We start from the raw sequence: 18,338 nt of genomic DNA on the forward strand, positions 1-18,338 counted from the left end.
TTTATAACCTAAATAAATGTTTGGAAAATCTTTTAGTTATTATAATATATACTATGTATTTCTTATTTTATATTCAAGTAATGTTTCTAATTTTTATATAAAAACTTTTAAATTTCATTTGACAAAATAATGTAGGTAAAAAAATTATGAAAATAATATTATTTGATTCATGGTAAGAAATGCTATCATTAGAATATATATATAGATTTCATATAATTTGCACATATTAAAGATGGTGTATTTCATAGTATGTTATATCTCCCACATTGAAAAATAATATAGGTGTGATAAATATACTACATATAAAAAATAGAATTTTCCCACATCGAAATATAGCATAAGGTGGGTGATTCTATGAGCATCCTTGGAACTTAGGCATCAACCCAAAATCTTTTGAGTCGCTTAAGTATTGTCTTGGATAGCTCTTAAAAGTTTATATCATTATATATTGAAAAATAATTTAGGTGTGGTAAATATACTATGTTTAAATAATATAATTAGAATTGTGTTAAAAAATATTCTATCATTAGAGTATAGGTTCTTATCATTTGCAAATATTTTAATTATGAAAAAAAAAAATAGAAAACAAACGTCCATGGTAGCATGTGTAATCTATCAAAGTTCAAGGTTACCATGAGAAATTTCCATATTATAATGATATAGTTAATTAAATTTGCATTTAAAAGAGAGATATTCGTACCAATAAAACAATAAAGGGAGTATTATTTTTTAATTGTTATTTTATTGTCACGCCATCAAACTTAACATTCATTTAACAGCCTTTACATTAGGGGGTACCATGGGTAAAAAAATGGAACCTCAAGGGTACCATAGGCAGATTTTTAAAAGTAGGGGTAACATGGAAAATCTAACAAAATTAAGGGGTACCACGGGAAATTTCCGTATCTCAATTATGTTAATTTTTTTTTTTGAAGAAAAACAACGTACAAATATTAACGGAGAGTACTTGATCATATTATTAAATTTAAATATAACTATTAGATATAATGAGTAGCAATTGTCTGTATTCGGTATTCGAGATCTGGTTAGATGTCGAACTAAGTGCAAAAAAGATGGAGTGATTATGAGTATGTTATTTGTCCCACATTGAAAAATAATGCAGGTTTGATAAATATATATTACGTATAAATATTAGAATTGTCCCACATCAGAAAAAAAATCCAATTTTTGTGAATATATTACTTATAAATAGTAGAATTGTCCCACATCGAAAGATTAGTATAAGGTGGGGTGATTATATGATTATAAATAAGAGTTAACCTACGTATATATTAATCTTTTATTTTTTTGAAAGAGATATTTTAATAATATGTAAACAAATCATTAGACATATAATGTAAACATTAAACACTTATACATTTTTTTTTTGCATTATAAATAAGTTAATTACCCCGTTGCAACGCACGGGCATTCAAACTAGTACTTAAACTATTTTTAAGTTGATCCCAAAAAATTTTAAATATTACTTTGTACTTTTGTAGGGTAATTTAGTTGTAGGGTAATTTAGTTACTTGTAATGGTCTCATTCAAAATAAACAGTGTTATATTAGAAAGAGTCAAAGTTTCGGTGTTCATGTTGTATTTTTTTTTATTATAGAAAATTGTTTTTAACTGATATACACCTCCCCAAATAGGCTTTTACTTTTTTTTTTGTGGGACACTAACTCAATTATCATCCAATGTGTGTTTTTTTAGTAAGAATTATCCGTCAATATTGTATTGTAATTTGTCACTAAACAAATATTATATAATCAAATACAAAATACAAATTAATTGTAAAACTGGCTCATGGAATACAATTTAATACTTTTTTTTAGGGAAAATTTAATGTTTTATGTAGTCTTTTAAACTATATTGTATAGATTGATAATATGTGGATTATGATATTGCCTTGTCACATTTATTTTGCGTTGTCACATTTATTTTGCCTTGTCACATTTACCATGTCACATTTAATTTGCCATGTCACATTAGCCTTTTAATTATATTGTATAGATGATGTGTCCAAGTATGATCACTTGACGATGTGTTCAAATACGGTCAACTAGCCATCGCCACCCTTTTCAACTTCAACATAAAATCGCCGACCACCCCTTGTTGACATCACTCGCCAGTTTATCGCTCCAGGGCCCAACCTAACCCTCATTGCCTCTATCTAGTCCCTTTATCATCCCTATTAGGAAAAATGGTAGGTTTTTCTTAAATGGTCTTAACTTAAAATCTCTCACAATTTTATTTAATTTCCACTTCTATTTTATCAGTTGTGTGAGCCATCATGAAGTTGCGCATACAGGGGTAAAGTTACAAATTTCCACTTACATTATATGCTTATATGTTCAAATGTAAAAGTATACAGAGATTCACATCCCTAAGTTTTCTAAACATCCTCCCTAGATTAAGCTCAACAGGAAGTTTATAAGTACAAATAACACACAAGCTATGTTGGTATGTTACTCCTCATATAGGTATGATTTGACATTTAAATAGTTCATTTGCAACCGAACACACGGGGATTTTTGTAAAATAGCTAAGCCTGATACTAGGGTAGGCAAATACTTCTAGGTTCTAGCCGACTAGCCGAGTAGGAGAAACATAGCCATAAGAGCTTCAAAGTTCACTGATATCTACCCCGATCTTTAGAATCCTCTGAAAATCTGACGAAATTCTGCAACTCTTTCGCCTGGGTTGACATGCCAGCAATAGAGTACGCTTTAATCATGCTTTTATAAGTAACCCTATCAGGGTTACATCCCTTGCTCTTCATCATCTCAACAGCTTCTTTCATTTCGGCAAACCGTTCCATCCTCCCATATGCATCGACCAAACAATTGAAGAACACGGTATCCAAAGTCACATCAGTGTTTTCAATAATCCGTAAAACGCTGTCTATCTTCTCTGGTTTCCCGGCCCGGCCATAAGCCCTCACAAGTGAGCAGAATGTGACACAGTTGGGCTTTATCTTTTCAGATTTCATTAATCTAAACAAGAATTCCATCTGCTTTAAATCCCCAGCCCTGCCAAATGCATCTATTACCACATTGTAGGTTACAAGTGTCCAGGAGAAGTGATATTTTTGCATGTATTGCATCACAGAACTCATCTTTTCATAATCTCCAATTTTACCATATGAGTCCAAGAGTATGTTAAAAGTCCTAATGTTGGGTTCAATTCCTGCGGCCAGAAACTTCTCATAGCATTTCTCCATCATCTCGATTTGACCTGTGGCACCAAATGCTCTGAGTGTGGAATTCATCGTCCATGAATCGGGTTCACAATGCCGTTTGCAAAGCATTTCTGCTAGTACTGACTCCATCTCTGCAAACCTTTTATAAAATAGAAAAAACTGAATATACTGTGCATCATCACAAGGTCACAACATCTGGTTGTAGGAAGAAAAACAGAAAATCATAGGGTTATTGTCTTACTGGTGATTGCTCTAAAGCAGTTATACGCCGGATTTCTCTATTTGACTGTTGTACCATTCCGAATGTCTTTGATTTATTTGTTTATCCTCTTGAAGATACATGACATAATTTTAATGGACCAAATAAGATTCTGCACATATTAAAGTCAAGATAAGGGCTACTTGTGCCTCATAAAGGGGTAGTACCCACCTTTCCCTCACCTCTCTCTAGGGTAATCTATTACCCTCCTACAAGAATAATAGTGAATAATAGTTTCTCCACCACCCCTTTATCTTCCCTACATCATTTTCATATCTTTTCCTGACCTCCTTTATGCCGTAACAATTAGATCCAATCCAAGCGAGCCCTAATAAATATTTACCATTGCCATTGCAACTGAGCCTAGGATTAAAGAGTTGAAATAGACAGTACGTGACTTTGATAGTTTGATGCACAAGAAAATTGATAATGTCAAATAGATATAATGGTTGAATATGAGATGGGGAGAATTTGTTGTAGATGATCCAAGTCATCCAACCAAGAATTCCAAACCAAACAATAGTTAACGACACAGAGCTAACCACTAATGCATTTGCATGAGATGAAAAGAGAAAGAGCAAATCTCTTACTTTCCTGATTTTCCGTAAGCATCAATCAGAGTGTTGTAAGTGACTGTGCTGGGCTTGATTCCCTGTGATACCATATCAGAAAGCAGCATAGAGACTTTATCAAAGGCAGAGACTTGAAAACACGATTTTATAAGGATCGAGTACGTATATACATCAGGTCTGCAGTTAGGATTGTTCTTCATATACTCGAGCAATGTGAATGCTTCATTAAACTGACCGCTCCTACTGTATGCTGACAAGAGAGCAGTGTATACTTCATGATTTATGAAGCATCCCTCATCAACCATGGCCTGAAATAGTTCTTGTGCCTTTTGAGGTTGCTTACACTTTCCAAGCATGACAATTAGTTTAACATATATGCCAGAGTCGGGCCTATACCACAATTGCTCCCGCAGGAGCTCAAAAACCTGCATTGTATGACAAGGTGACAATCTTAGTAATCATAGTAGATTGTCAAAGCTCTTGTTAGATTTGCCAGCTTATTAGTAATGATCCACTGTTACTGAAGAATGAAGCGTAATGCTATTTTGATCCAACAACAACAACATTACCCCAGTGTCTCAATGGCTACCGCAAATTGCGAGGTAAGAGGGGATCGGATGTACGCAGCCTTACCCTTGTGTTAGCAACACAAAGAGGTTGTTTCCGAATGACCAAAGATGAAAATTGCGTCGAGAACTGCATTAAAGGACCGCTACTTCATAAGAGAAAGAAGCGCAGCCACTTTAGTGAGCTATTTTGATTTATTCCATCATAATCCATACCCAAAGAGTAATGCTGCTTTGATCAAGGGGTCAAATTAGGCCAGTTATGATAGAAGTTGTAGACCACTCAACCTAGGTCAGACAAAACGTTGATGAGCATTGCAAAATAGTTGTCTGCTAAATTATCAGATTAATCAAGGTTCATATGCTTGATAACTCTATTGAAAATAACTGAAAATGGAAACAAAACCATCCATATATATAAATAGGCTTGTGTTTGGGGATCCCATATGAAATTCAGAGGCTTGTATCATTTGGAACAAGTACCTACTAGCCCCCTTCACCCCATAAGAAAGACAGAAGATTGTTTTTGAAGGAGTAGATATCCGCCAACCCTTGTTCCATCCCATATGTTGTAATTTTGTTATTGTACATGCTCTCTATTAGAATTCAAAACGGCCTGGCAATACCTGAAAGGAGAGAGAGCGCTCACTTCATAAGCCTAGGGGAACTCCATCTTTCCTAAAACTAATTGGCAATAGGAGAACTCCTAGGCTTTTAAAAGTGACTAATTCTCTACTCCACCACCAATGTGGGACTTCACATGTGGGTTTCTTGCATTCCAACACTCCCCCTCACAATGTGAAGCTCTTAAATAACCAAGGATGACACCAAGGGCTGCAATGGAGTTGGAACAGAGATACGGAATCCTCTAAAGAGAGGGCCCTCTTGCAGTGGCAGGCCATGTCAGAATTCGCCACACCCAAAAGGAGAGAGGGGGGTCACTTCATAAGCCCAAGGGACAGCCCATTTCGAATTCTAACACTTAACACTCTCAAAGCATGTATAATAGTAAAAGATACAGAACACCTATTGTTCTCTCAGTTTACACTCTTACATTGGAGAGTAAAACACCACAATTCAGGCATCATAAGAAACAATGCACTTTGCTCAAGTAGAATACTGTGCCAAGTTAACTTTCAAGGATGATAGATTCACACTCTTACTTATTACAGCAGAATTTTAATCCTCATCAATAACTAGAAGTATATGATATCACAGCTCTGTTTAGAGTAAAGCTAATCACATTCCTCTAACAAACAACAATGGATAGAGCTGTTGTAATGACAATTATGAGATTAGTTGGCAAATGTCCATCTACACTCTCCTTACATGGCAGCATACATGATTCACTCAGCAATTAGCTGAACTCCCTGTCTCCCTCGTTTACCTGTTTTATTCTTTGTAACGGGGTATTTTAATCAAAAGGTAAACAAATCATTGGGACGGAGGGAGTAATATTTTTACATAACCAAAAACAACAATCATTTAGGGCCGTTCTTTCAGGCTAAAACTATATGAACTAAACTTAACTTCTAAAACCCAAATTAAATTGAATTGATACTTGATAGGACCTCACCTGAACATTACTGAACTTAAGTCCAAAAGAATCGGACTTAACCTGAACTAAACGGACTAAAATGAACTTAACTTATAAAACCCGAACTGAATTGAACTGATAGGACATGACTTGAACTGAAAATCTGAAATTACCGAAAATTAAGTCGAAAAGAACGGTACCTTAACACTACATTATGCAACTAACCAAAGAAAAAACACAAATTCTTTGAAATACCCAATTAAAAACTAATCATCAAAAACCCAAAACAATAATCAAAAACACAAAATAATGCAAATTAATTAAGAAAAAGGATACCTTGAGAGCAGATTCCCAACGAAGAGCAGTAATTCTCTCATGAAGAGCTTCAAGAACAGTTCTAGGCAACAATCTCTTAGAACTAATCCCTTTCTTTTTCTCAATTACTGCTTTAGTAGCTTCCCTTCTAAGTATTACTGAAATTGCCTTTTTTGATGCAATTTTTGTGTTAATTACTTGTTTTCTTTCTTTTGCTTCTTGTGAATTGTTCTTCTCCAATGAAAGTCCCCATCTTTTCTGGGTGTTGGAGAGTGTAATGGAAGATGATGGAGATGGAGATGGAGATGGAAATGGGTCAGGGTTTGGGTTTGATGGGTCTGGAAATGGGTCGGGTCTGGTGGTGGGTTTGGAGCGGGGTGTGGTTAGTGAGGTGCGTGTGGGTGTGGAGTGGCGGTTAGGAATTGGTGGGAAGGGGAATGTGGGTCCTTGAAGTGAGGCCATGTTGATTTTTGGGAAGTGGTGCAAGAGTTCACAACTTTTTTAGATGGATCAATAAAGGGAAAAAACAATATCAATATCATTTGTCTCATTGTCTTAGACTTGTATCCTGTTCTTTTTAACATATTTTTAGCTCATTTTAGTTCAGTTCAACTTTATTTAGTTCAGTTCATCCCAATTTAGTTCAATTCAGTTCAGTTTCATTCAATTAAGTATAACTCAACTCTATTAAGTTCAACTTATTTCAACTTTACTCGTCTTAAATTTAATAGTTATTATTAATTTTGTTATCAATAATACTATTTTTTTAATATTATTATTCTTTATTCTTTATTATTATTATTATTATTAATAATATTGTTAATAATAATTTATTTATTATAATTACTATTATTACTATTATTATTATGAATATTATTATTAAAATGAATAATAATGTTATTAATGTTGTTGTTGTTGTTGTTGTTGTTATAATTATTATTGGTATTATTATTGTTGTTGTTAAAATGAACAATAGGTTTCCTGAGAGACCGTCTCTTAATATAATAGTGAGAGACTAACCATTAAACAAGTGGACCATACCACTTTCTTTAATACGGACGAATATAAGAATACAAATAGACAATAAAATAATTGTCCAATTAATTATTCATTAAAAAAGGAAATAATATTCTTTGGAATCATATCCCCACTTTCTTTAATACGGGCTGATGATGCGGGGAAAAAGAAATATGTTGTGGGTAAGTGGCTGGAATTTCAGATGGCTGACGGGAAACCTAATACGGAACAGGTGCATGTCTAAGAGAATTTATGTGCTGATGTTGTTAATGAGGGTATGAAGTTAGATGACATTTTCGTGGCTAATGTACTGCTAGAGAAATTCCCTCCCTCCTGGTCTGACTATAGGAACCATCTTAAGCATAAGAAAAAAGACATGTCTCTCCAAGAACTAGTAGGACACATGAGGACCGAAGAGGCAAATCGCCTTAAAGACAAACATGTTAGTCTATCTTCGAATGCTTCTGTTGCTGATGTTAAAGCTAATTTGGTTGAGTCTGGTGCTCCGTCGAATTTTGAGAAGTTCAAGGGTAAGGGTAAGGCCAAGGTTGGCGATCGGCCGGTTCTAGTCGTCATTCCCGGGTTGAAAACAATTAATAAATTACCTCATTAAGTAGTATAATCGGGGTCAAATCCACAAGGATGGCGGGGTGTATACTTAGTCGCCGTAAATTCTATTTTAGTCAAATAAAAGTAAGGTTGGTTAATTTTAAACTAAGATGCAAATGAGATATAAAATTAAACTAAATAAAATTATTTTCTATACAAATGAATGAAAACTAAGGTCTTTGGGTTCACTTGGGTAAGAGAAGATTGTTACCAAGAAATGGGTAATAATAAAGGCCTAAGATTGATCCTAATTTCTTAGTCAATTAGAGCTAACCAACAAGCATTACTTAGTGAGAAAAACTCATCTTGACCATGCCATATAGGCCTTCCATTGGCTTTCGACCTAGGATAGACTAAACATGATAATGAAAGACTCAAATTTTCATTTAAGCAATCCATCAAACATTTCATAGGCATTGGAGTAAGGGTTTACAAATAAGCTTTCACTTAGTTGAGACAAACTCATCAGAAACATACATAAAGACTATCTAATAGTATAGGCACCAAGATGGATCAAATATGTCTAAGAAAGGCTCCAACTTTCATTTAAGCATCTCACTAAACACTTCTAAAACCATCCAATAGCATAATGAACCAAGATAAGTTAAACATGCTAATGAAAGACTCAAACTTTCGTTCAAACATTTCATCGAGTACTTCATATGCACAAGAGTAAGACCAATTAATTACCCAATTCAAAAGGTTAACAACCTAAATTCACCTCCTTTAATCACCCAAGATCCCCCTCATGACTTTAGATAAGACTACTCACTCATGTTCATGGGTGAGAAATTAACAACAAATTGCAACGATGCACAAGTAAACATTGTAAACATGATAAAGATTAATACTTTGGATGAATAATAATTAAACAACATAAGAGATGTAAACTAATGAAAGTAATGTAAACAATAAATGAGAATTATACCAACAAAGAGGAAATGAACAAGCTTGAATAATAATGGAAGAAGAATTTCTTCTTGTCTTCGAATTATAACCCAATGAACAATTGTAAATTAATGAGAAATGAAGAACTTGGATAAACTAGAGAGTATTATATTAATTTTTGAGTAAATATTACAATTTGAGTAGAGAAAAATTAAAGAGAGGAAAAATAAATCTAGGGTTCTAAAATATTGAGAGAGAAAAATAAACTAACTGCTCTAACTGATAATCTAATTCTATTCTAATGCTTGGTAACATTGTGTATGTCTTAAATACTAGTCTAATACTATTACTAATACAACTAATAATAAGAATAATAATAAAAATATTAATCTATTACTAATAATAATGATATTACTAATAATAATGATAATACTAATAATCTAATCAATCGATACCTTGCAAAAACAAAAAGACATCGATAAAATTGAAAAATCCAAGAGACGGAAGCAGGGAGGCTTGTGCCGGTTCACCGGCGGCCGTGCTAAGCACCGGCAGCGAGCAATTGAAGAAAAGGGAAATATGTTGGTGTCGCGTGTTGGGTGCCAGTGTGTCGGCTGTTGGGCGCCCGATAGAGAAGAGCAAAGATTGATGCGAGATAAGAGGAGGGAGTGTGGATGCCGGTGAGTCGGCTGCCGCTGGCTATGCCGGCAGCGAGCTCTTCACAGAAAGGAGGGAAAATGGTATAGGAGGGCTGCTGCCGGCATACCGGTAGGGGGCATCAACAACCTTTCATGAGTATGTCGATTAGGGAAGGAGATGGTGGTGGTTTTGTTGTCGTGGTGGTATGGTGGTGCCATGGTGGTTGATGGTGGTGATATGGTGTTAAAATGAAAGACGATGGTGATGAACATGGTGAATGAAATTGGTGCGTCAATGGTTGAGTGATGTCGATGTCGGAGTAAATGGTGAAGGCATTGTGATGATGGTAGTTTTGTTTGATGATGGAGGAGAAACAAGGGAGATGGTGAAGTGCGTTGATGGTGATGATCGTGCGCACCTGATGTTGCTCCTATTGATTGCAGATGAGTGGAGACGGTGGAATCAGAGCAGCGGAGTTGCGGGTATGGTGGTTGAATTGGTTGTACGAATACTGGTGATGCACGACTGGTGAGCAGAGTCGAGATCAGTGATGGTTGCCAATTGCAAGAGGTCTCGAATGTTGCTTATTCTGGCAGTGAGCAAAAATGGTCCAGGCTTCAACTTCGTGAATTGATTAGCAAAATGGTTGTAGTCCATTTGACTCCGCCTCGACTTGATTGCATTATGATTTGCCTTCCTTTATTTACGAACATGTTCTCTATAAGGGGTATTGGAAAATATAGCAAATCACCCCCATAAGTTTGATACTATGTGCAATTAAGCCCCTTAACTTATAATTGTAGCAAATAGGCTCCATAAGTTCATCTAAACGTGCAATTCACCACATATCTGTAGACACCTCAAAATGTCTACCTAGCCTTACGGGTACCCGATGATGAGGCTCAAATCTAATGACTAAATGAAAATTGACAATGTTATAATTAAAGGCTCTTTACACTTATTCCCGAAAAACCATTTAAAATGGCACAACACCTATATTAATCCCACCCTATTCAATTGAATTCGACAACCCATTTAACCACATAATTGATCCAAATATGACTAAAGCCCATAATCCCGTAAGCTAACAAGTACCCGCAAGCTATTAAAAAATAGTCATTTTCCAATTAAACAAGGCCAATCTTCGTTTTTTTCCATGCAATACCCAAAGCAAGTTGGACTAGAATTTGTTTACTAATTTGTAGTGGATACTGGATAGTGGATAAGGAAAGACAAGGAAAAGATAGACATAATATGAAGCAGATTGTGATACAACTACCAATAAGTTCCGTGAAACAAATAAGATCACAAATTCCTGAGCACAAAACTCTATCATCTTGGTTTCCAAGTCATACTAAACTTAGACGAGACTCCACTATAAATACCAAAAGCCAGCAATCATTGAAGGGGGGGACAAGAATTACCAGACGGACAAAATATAACGAGATATTCCCGATACACAGAAGATCCGAATCACAGATTCCATACTCACATACTCCGTCTCAAATATACAATCCCAAATTCAAATCAAACCATTCAAATAAATCGTCTCAGTTTCATATAAGCGCATAAGAGCCGATAATTAACGACAAAAAGTCGATCTTTATTCATAAATAACATCCACATAGGCGCGAGTGCATCGAGCATCAAATAAATTTTTCTTTACTCTGTCTTTACTCTTTCTTTTTATTTTGTCTTTTATTTATTTTCTCTATTTGTTGTATAAACTAACCTATTAATTGTCTTGTAAATAATTGTATAAAGTTTGCTACTAACTTTCTTTTCTCTGTCTAATTTCGTCAAATATATAATATTACAAATAAATAGTAAGAGTCGTCAGTTTGATGGGCGATCCAGGTGCCTAACACCTTCCCCGATCGTACCTTTACCCCGAATCCGCAATCTTTGGTTCAGACCGGAGTGACGGATTAGTCCCCATTCCAGGGATCAAAAGGGGCCTTTTCCGTTAACTTTATTTTTGTATGTTTTTTATAAAACCTACTGGCGACTCCACCTATTTACTTAATTTCAAAAAGGAGATTTTTTTCAGGGATCTCACAGTGGCGACTCCGCTGGGGACTTATTAAGAGGGTAACACTTGAACTTTATTTATAATATTATATATTTGACTTTTTTTTAACAGGATAAGGATGAATTACATGTCACAAATTGCGTCCACCTCCTAAAGTCATACACTTGTGTCAAATTTAATCATGTTGGTCTGTCGCATGCGTTGTTCACAATAGCTTCACAAAAGATCAACTTAACAAGAATTAAATAAGGCTAACTTAGTAGTTTTACATATTCTCTGTTCTCGTGTTATTGTTTTCTACGTTTTATCCTTATTCGTGCTCTAATCTTTTCACTGTCTCTTTTTATAATCTCTGTTTTGTTTATTGTATTTATAAGACAAAAAAGGCATAGGCTCTCCGTAAGTCAATATTATGCCATCTAAGCTACCCTAATTTACCCTCGGGAAGTATGTTGTATACTTAGAAGGTCCATTCGACCGACTAGGCCTTACACATATTTCCCACCTCATGACGTCGCGTTTTGGCAACTCGTCTGGTCCATATGACTGGGGGAGCACAAAAGCGAGAGATACCCTCGGGTATTTTAATGTTGTGAGTACCCAATTGCCAACCATAAACCTAACCATAGATCCCGTAGAACCTTTGTTAGGCTATATTATGTGTCCTGTTTGTTAATTTTGACATAATCTTACTCATAACCAATTAACCAAAAAAAATTATGATAAATAGAATGTGTTCTACATGTGTTAACTAGGATAAGTAGTATGCATTCACATACGTACTTACAGTAGTAAATTAGTCCTAGTTGTATTTGCATTGAGTCCTTGCATATAGTATTGCATCCCACATAGCCATATAGCCATAACTGGTTAGAATAAAGTAGATGAATATACAATGGCTAAAGCTTTGCGCATCCCATTAATCAAGCGTCCTAACATATGCATTTGATCCATTGAGTCTACATTCCAAGGTCACATTAGGATGTCCCTGTTTTCAAATAGCATTTACCTCGCTTGCAATTTTACCTCGCATTTGCATATAGCTTATACTCGGTAGGCTGTCACCATTTGGCTTGTGTCTGGTTGCATTCCGTCTCGTATCATCATGAAGCATCCTAGGACATTACATAGGTTTTGCATTTAGCTAGTTCACAGTTCAGCCCATTAGTCCGTCAGTGCTTGTGCCCGTCTGTGTTGAGTGTGTCAAAAAAAAAAAAAAAGGTTTAGGATCAGCACTTGCATAAGTCCTATTTCAGTTAGATAAATAAAACTTGCCGCCTAGGTAGTTCGGCATGCACTCCATGTAGCAATTCCATTCTTAGACAGTGTCTCATATAGAGCATGCATTACTTTACTAATCGTATCTAGGCTGTTTTCCTATGAGCATTTGCATATAGTACCATCCTCTGCATAACCCAGTCCAATGCGTCCTCAATAGAACCTCATGATCAGCATGTCAAAAAAAAAAATTTACTAGATACTTGCATTTAGATTTCACCTAGCATGAGATAAATAAGTTTCTTCATTATAGGGAGTCCTGCATCTCCTTCGCCATATTACTCCATACTAGTCATGTCTCCTATAAAGGAAATAAAATCATTTTCTTAAAGCTAAGATGTCATGATCTGGGATAGGGAGGAGTAAACGAGACCCTAATTTTAATAGCCACTCTAGCTTGGGAACAAAAGAAGGGTACAAGAAGACTAGACAATACTAACTCACATGTAGTTTCCATCAAAATTTGCTTAAATTAGGACCATTCAAGTCCTTTCTCAGTTGCATATGTAAAAAAAAAATTAAGAGTAAGAACAAGAATGTCAATAGAGAAAGAAAATTCACTCTTATAGTCATATGATCTCAAGTGTTCCTGACATTACCTAAAAAAAAAACTAGTTTACATAAGTATCTAATTAAGATAGGACCATCCTAGTCCTCTTTGAGTTGCATAAATTAAATAAGTGGAAAAAACGAGCACATGTCATTTTTATTAGTCACTTGTTCTACTTTTTACCCTTAACTAGTAGAATAGACTTGAAATACTTTAGGTCGTATCTTTTTAGTGTAGATCAATCGACCTCTTAGAATTAGCCTGAACGAGGGCGTGCATTTGACCACCTTTTCCATCTCCTGTGGTGTGATAATTCCTTGATCGCCGTGTCTCTATCTAGGTGACCTATAGGTTTGGAGACTAAATCTTTTTACCTGATTCGTCAAATTCCCATATTTCAAATGACTACCAAATGAGCAAAACTCTCTATCTATCAGATTCGTCAATTTTCCATATCTCAAATGACTACCAGATGAGCACAATCTCATATGATCGGCCACTTCGCCAAATATTGTCACTCACTCCCATAAGTGCTAGAAAACTAGCTCACAAATATTCAAACCAGATTCTTAGTACACCCGTGTCCAAACATACTAAATAAGACACGGGAGCGCGCACTCCGAGCTATTTTATAGGTGACCACTAGTCCCTTAGAATGAACTAAAGATGTGAGTCCAATTACCAATACAAGCTGAAAAATACTCACACCAAAAACTCTCATAATAAGTCAACAAAAAATTCCAATCAAAGTTGCACTTCAGTGCCAAAAGACTCAAACAGTCAAATTTGCAATCAAATCCAATGTCAAAAATCTCAAAAATTCAAAAGACAAAAAAAAAAGAGTTCCAGTAAAAAAAAAAGAGACAAAAAAAAGAGTTCCAGTAAAAAAAAAAGAGACAAAAAAAAGTTCCAGTAAAAAAAAAGACAAAAAAAAGTTCCAAAAAAAAAAAGACAAAAAAAAAGCTCGAGTCCAATTTGCAATCAAATTGCAGAGTAGTCACTTTTTCATTTCCCAGACGAGTCAATTCCACAGTTACATTGTCTCCATACCTTTTGGGACGATCCTTTCATTCATTTAGGTGAGTGAGAGAGGCACACAGATCTCCAGTGTCTTCTAACACCATAGACCCTTCTACTCCATTCCATTTATCACCCTCGTTCAGCATCTAAGAATTCGGGGGATGTACACTAAATTTATACGGTCACAAAAGTATTTTGTTTCTATGGTATTAGTTTTGCTTAATTAGTCGAGCTTGTTACTATAAAGAAGACAAAACTCATTTTACAATATAAATCTCAAATTCCAAGGTGAGGAAAAAATCCAAGGCAAAAAAAAAATAATAAGAAAATTTTTTGGCACAATCACGACCCACACCAGGTCAAAGAAAAAAAAAAAGGCAGAAGAAAATACCTGAACAGGGGGCTACCACAAAACATAGAGTGAAGAGTCAGTTAAGACCAAGTTAAGACCAGGGGCATAAGTAAACACTTCGCGCATATGTTTGACTACATTTAGACGACAGCCCTGACCAAAAAAGTTAAGGACTTACAAAGCAATGACAATTCAATAGGCACAACACCCTAAGCAGCTAGGACTAGAGTACTCTGTCCCTTTCCCAGATCATGCAGTAGCACGTTTTTGGTAAAAATTAACAGGACTAGAAATGAGATGTGTCATGTGTCTACGATCTATTTTAGAAAGAATGCATTGTCAATTGGCTAGTGTAGTCTTTGTTGTCGTAAGTAAGTGAGCATCATGCATCAGCATATATCATTAGCATTGTCAGCATACTATTTATACATCATCAATATCATAAATCGTCTGCATTAATGTCATAATCGCGCTATCAGTCCAGTTGTATCATCAAGCACACAACTTGATTTAGAGATAAAAATAAAAAATAAAAAAGGAGCATAACTTCAATTCAATCATATTATCAGTCAAGCACACACCTTGATTCATAAGACCAGTAAGAAAATGGTAAACTTGGTTTTAGTATCACAATCGCACTATCAGTTCGGTCTTATTATCAAGCACACTACTTGATTCGCGAGACACCAGTAAAATTATCAGTTCAGTCATCAAGCATACGACTTGACCAGTGAAAATACGGAGCGAAAAAAAAAAGCATGAATTTGAAGTCAGTCAAGAGACAGAATGCTTACGATCTGATTTGGAGCTTGAAGGCAAGAATGGAAATCCGATCAAAATCACAGCCAAGAGGCTCGACGGTGCTCCTTTATCAGTCAACTCGTCGCCAATCTATTGCTCAGACGATGGCTACAATGGCACGGCTGCTGTCGATCGTGTCCCATATCAGGATGGTATATTTGAGCAATCATTTAAAGAGTATAAATTCGAAATCAATCGACAAAAAAAAGAACACTTACAATCTGACGGAAAATCCGGACAATCGGGGGCTCAAGTGGCAGCACAACCCCGCTGACTTCATTCTACCTCAGGAACTAACAAAATCGACCACCGATGGCGCTCTTTCAACAGTCACTCGGTACCAATATGGCGCTGCAACGATGGCGCAACCCACGCTGATTCATCCCATATAAGGATAGTCTAATTGATTGGATTTTTATCTGATGAGCAACAACAGACGAATGAAAAAATCAATTCATTCACAAAGTGACGATTGATTGGAGCTTTGCTAAGCAATGGATGAATTTGATAAAATTAATTAGAAAACAGGAAGAAAATACCTTAAGTCATAATACGGAGGAAAATTCGAGGCAAAATCAGTGATCAAGGTCAATATAAGCTCCGGCGGTGCTCCGTCATCGGCCATCTTACTACCAATCAAGCGGTGGCTAAGGCAGTACAACTTCAGGAGATCGATTTCGTCCCACATCAGGACCGTATGATTGACTGCTTGTCACTTCATTAAGCAAGGAATGAAGGAATTGAAGAAAAGTCAATTAAAAAGCAAATGGAAAAATGACCGGTGCCATGTTCTGCGAAGCAAATAAACTTTGTTGAGGATAAACCCCAAACTGCACTCCACTGTAAAGGTCAAAGAAATTGGCCCACTTAAATTTGTGGACTCAAAATGTCTACATATTCTGGGATTCTTCACATTTGTTCCTCACCCATTTTGTTTAACAATTCCTTTTAACATGTCTTATTCGGTTTTAGACCCGTTCTTGTGAAATAAAGTTTTACACCTCTCTATTTTGCGAAATTAAATTTTGCAATCCTCCAGCCCATTTTGCGAAATAAAATTTTGCAATTTTTCAAATCCTTTGGTCGGCGGGCCCTAATACGCATCCTAGTTTGTAAAATAAAATTTTACATTCTAATCCTTTTTCAAATAAAATTTTAAATTCCTTTGGTCGGCGGGCCCTAACACGCATCCTAGTTTGTAAAATAAAATTTTACATTCTAATCCTTTTTCAAATAAAATTTGAAATTCCTTTGGTCGGCAGGCCCTGACATGCATTTGAGTTCTTAAAATAAAATTTTCTGAACTTGCCCTTTTTGCGAAATAAAATTTTGCAATTTTCAAATCTATCGGTCGGCGGGCTCTAACACGCATCTAAGTTTGTAAAATAAAATTTTACGATCTTATCCATCCTTTTTTCAAAATAAAATTTTTGAAATACCTTGGTCGGCGGGCTCTGACACGCGTCCTAGTTCATAAAATCAAATTTTGTGTTCTAATCCAGCTTCGTTCACCTGCGAAGTTAAGCAAATCCAGTTTCGTTCACCTGCGAAACTAAGCAATCTCATTCCGTTCACCTGCGGAATAATCCATCTTTGTTCACCTGCAAAGCTAATCATTCAAGTTTCGTTCACCTGCGAGACTAAGCAAATCCAGTTTCGTCCACCTACGAAACTAAGCAATCTAGTTCCGTTCACCTGCGGAATAGTTTATAAATCCAGTCTCGTTCACCTGCGAGACTAAGCAAAATCCAGTTTCGTTCACCTGCGAAACTAAGCAGTCCAGCTTCGTTCACCTGCGGAGCTAAGCAAAATCCAGTTTTGTTCACCTGCAAAACTAAGAAGAATCCTTTGGTCGGCGGGCCCTGATACGCATCTGAGCTTGTGAAATCAGATTCTGCAAGTTCATTCTTAAGCGAAACAAAGTTTCGCTTTACCAGATTCCAGAACAGCTAAGCCAAGCTTGGCTTTACCAGATTCCAGACCGGCGAAACGACGTTTTGCCACGCCAGATTGGTGAAACAAAGTTTTACCAGCTTGATTCCAGTTTCCAGTTACTCCAGACAGGTAATATGAGAGGCCCATGTATGTTTCTTAACCTTTATCTGTCCCGACCGGACTACTTTGACCTTCGTCTTACTCAGACTCGGTCAAAGTGGGGGTTTCTGTAGACACCTCAAAATGTCTACCTAGCCTTACGGGTACCCGATGATGAGGCTCAAATCTAATGACTAAATGAAAATTGACAATGTTATAATTAAAGGCTCTTTACACTTATTCCCGAAAAACCATTTAAAATGGCACAACACCTATATTAATCCCACCCTATTCAATTGAATTCGACAACCCATTTAACCACATAATTGATCCAAATATGACTAAAGCCCATAATCCCGTAAGCTAACAAGTACCCGCAAGCTATTAAAAAATAGTCATTTTCCAATTAAACAAGGCCAATCTTCGTTTTTTTCCATGCAATACCCAAAGCAAGTTGGACTAGAATTTGTTTACTAATTTGTAGTGGATACTGGATAGTGGATAAGGAAAGACAAGGAAAAGATAGACATAATATGAAGCAGATTGTGATACAACTACCAATAAGTTCCGTGAAACAAATAAGATCACAAATTCCTGAGCACAAAACTCTATCATCTTGGTTTCCAAGTCATACTAAACTTAGACGAGACTCCACTATAAATAC

At 35.9% G+C, this 18,338-nt stretch overlaps 1 protein-coding gene and 1 long non-coding RNA gene across 4 annotated transcripts; both read right to left on the reverse strand.

Annotated features, from left to right (window-relative positions):
• Positions 1–2,317: 2,317 nt before the first annotated feature.
• LOC141591889 (pentatricopeptide repeat-containing protein At5g48730, chloroplastic-like) lies at positions 2,318–6,942 on the reverse strand. Its single transcript, XM_074412382.1, has 3 exons — positions 6,476–6,942; positions 4,055–4,461; positions 2,318–3,344 (listed from the first exon to the last, which is right to left on the reverse strand). The coding sequence occupies exons 1-3, from the start codon at positions 6,914–6,916 to the stop codon at positions 2,636–2,638; spliced, it is 1,557 nt and encodes a 518-aa protein (XP_074268483.1). The 5' UTR covers positions 6,917–6,942; the 3' UTR covers positions 2,318–2,635.
• A 5,400-nt stretch (positions 6,943–12,342) lies between these two features.
• On the reverse strand, positions 12,343–16,668 carry LOC141591890 (uncharacterized). Of its 3 annotated transcripts, XR_012521000.1 has the most exons (4): positions 16,180–16,666; positions 15,859–16,059; positions 15,634–15,765; positions 12,343–12,828 (listed from the first exon to the last, which is right to left on the reverse strand). It is a non-coding gene; the product is annotated as an uncharacterized LOC141591890 (long non-coding RNA). The 3 variants fall into 3 exon arrangements; XR_012520999.1 differs by having other exon boundaries at positions 15,859–16,668; XR_012520998.1 differs by lacking the exons at positions 15,634–15,765; positions 15,859–16,059; positions 16,180–16,666 and adding exons at positions 12,990–13,218; positions 14,879–15,621.
• Between the last annotated feature and the right edge of the window lie 1,670 nt (positions 16,669–18,338).

This window comes from Silene latifolia, chromosome 7 (assembly GCF_048544455.1).
Source record: "Silene latifolia isolate original U9 population chromosome 7, ASM4854445v1, whole genome shotgun sequence".
Taxonomy (NCBI): domain Eukaryota; kingdom Viridiplantae; phylum Streptophyta; class Magnoliopsida; order Caryophyllales; family Caryophyllaceae; genus Silene; species Silene latifolia.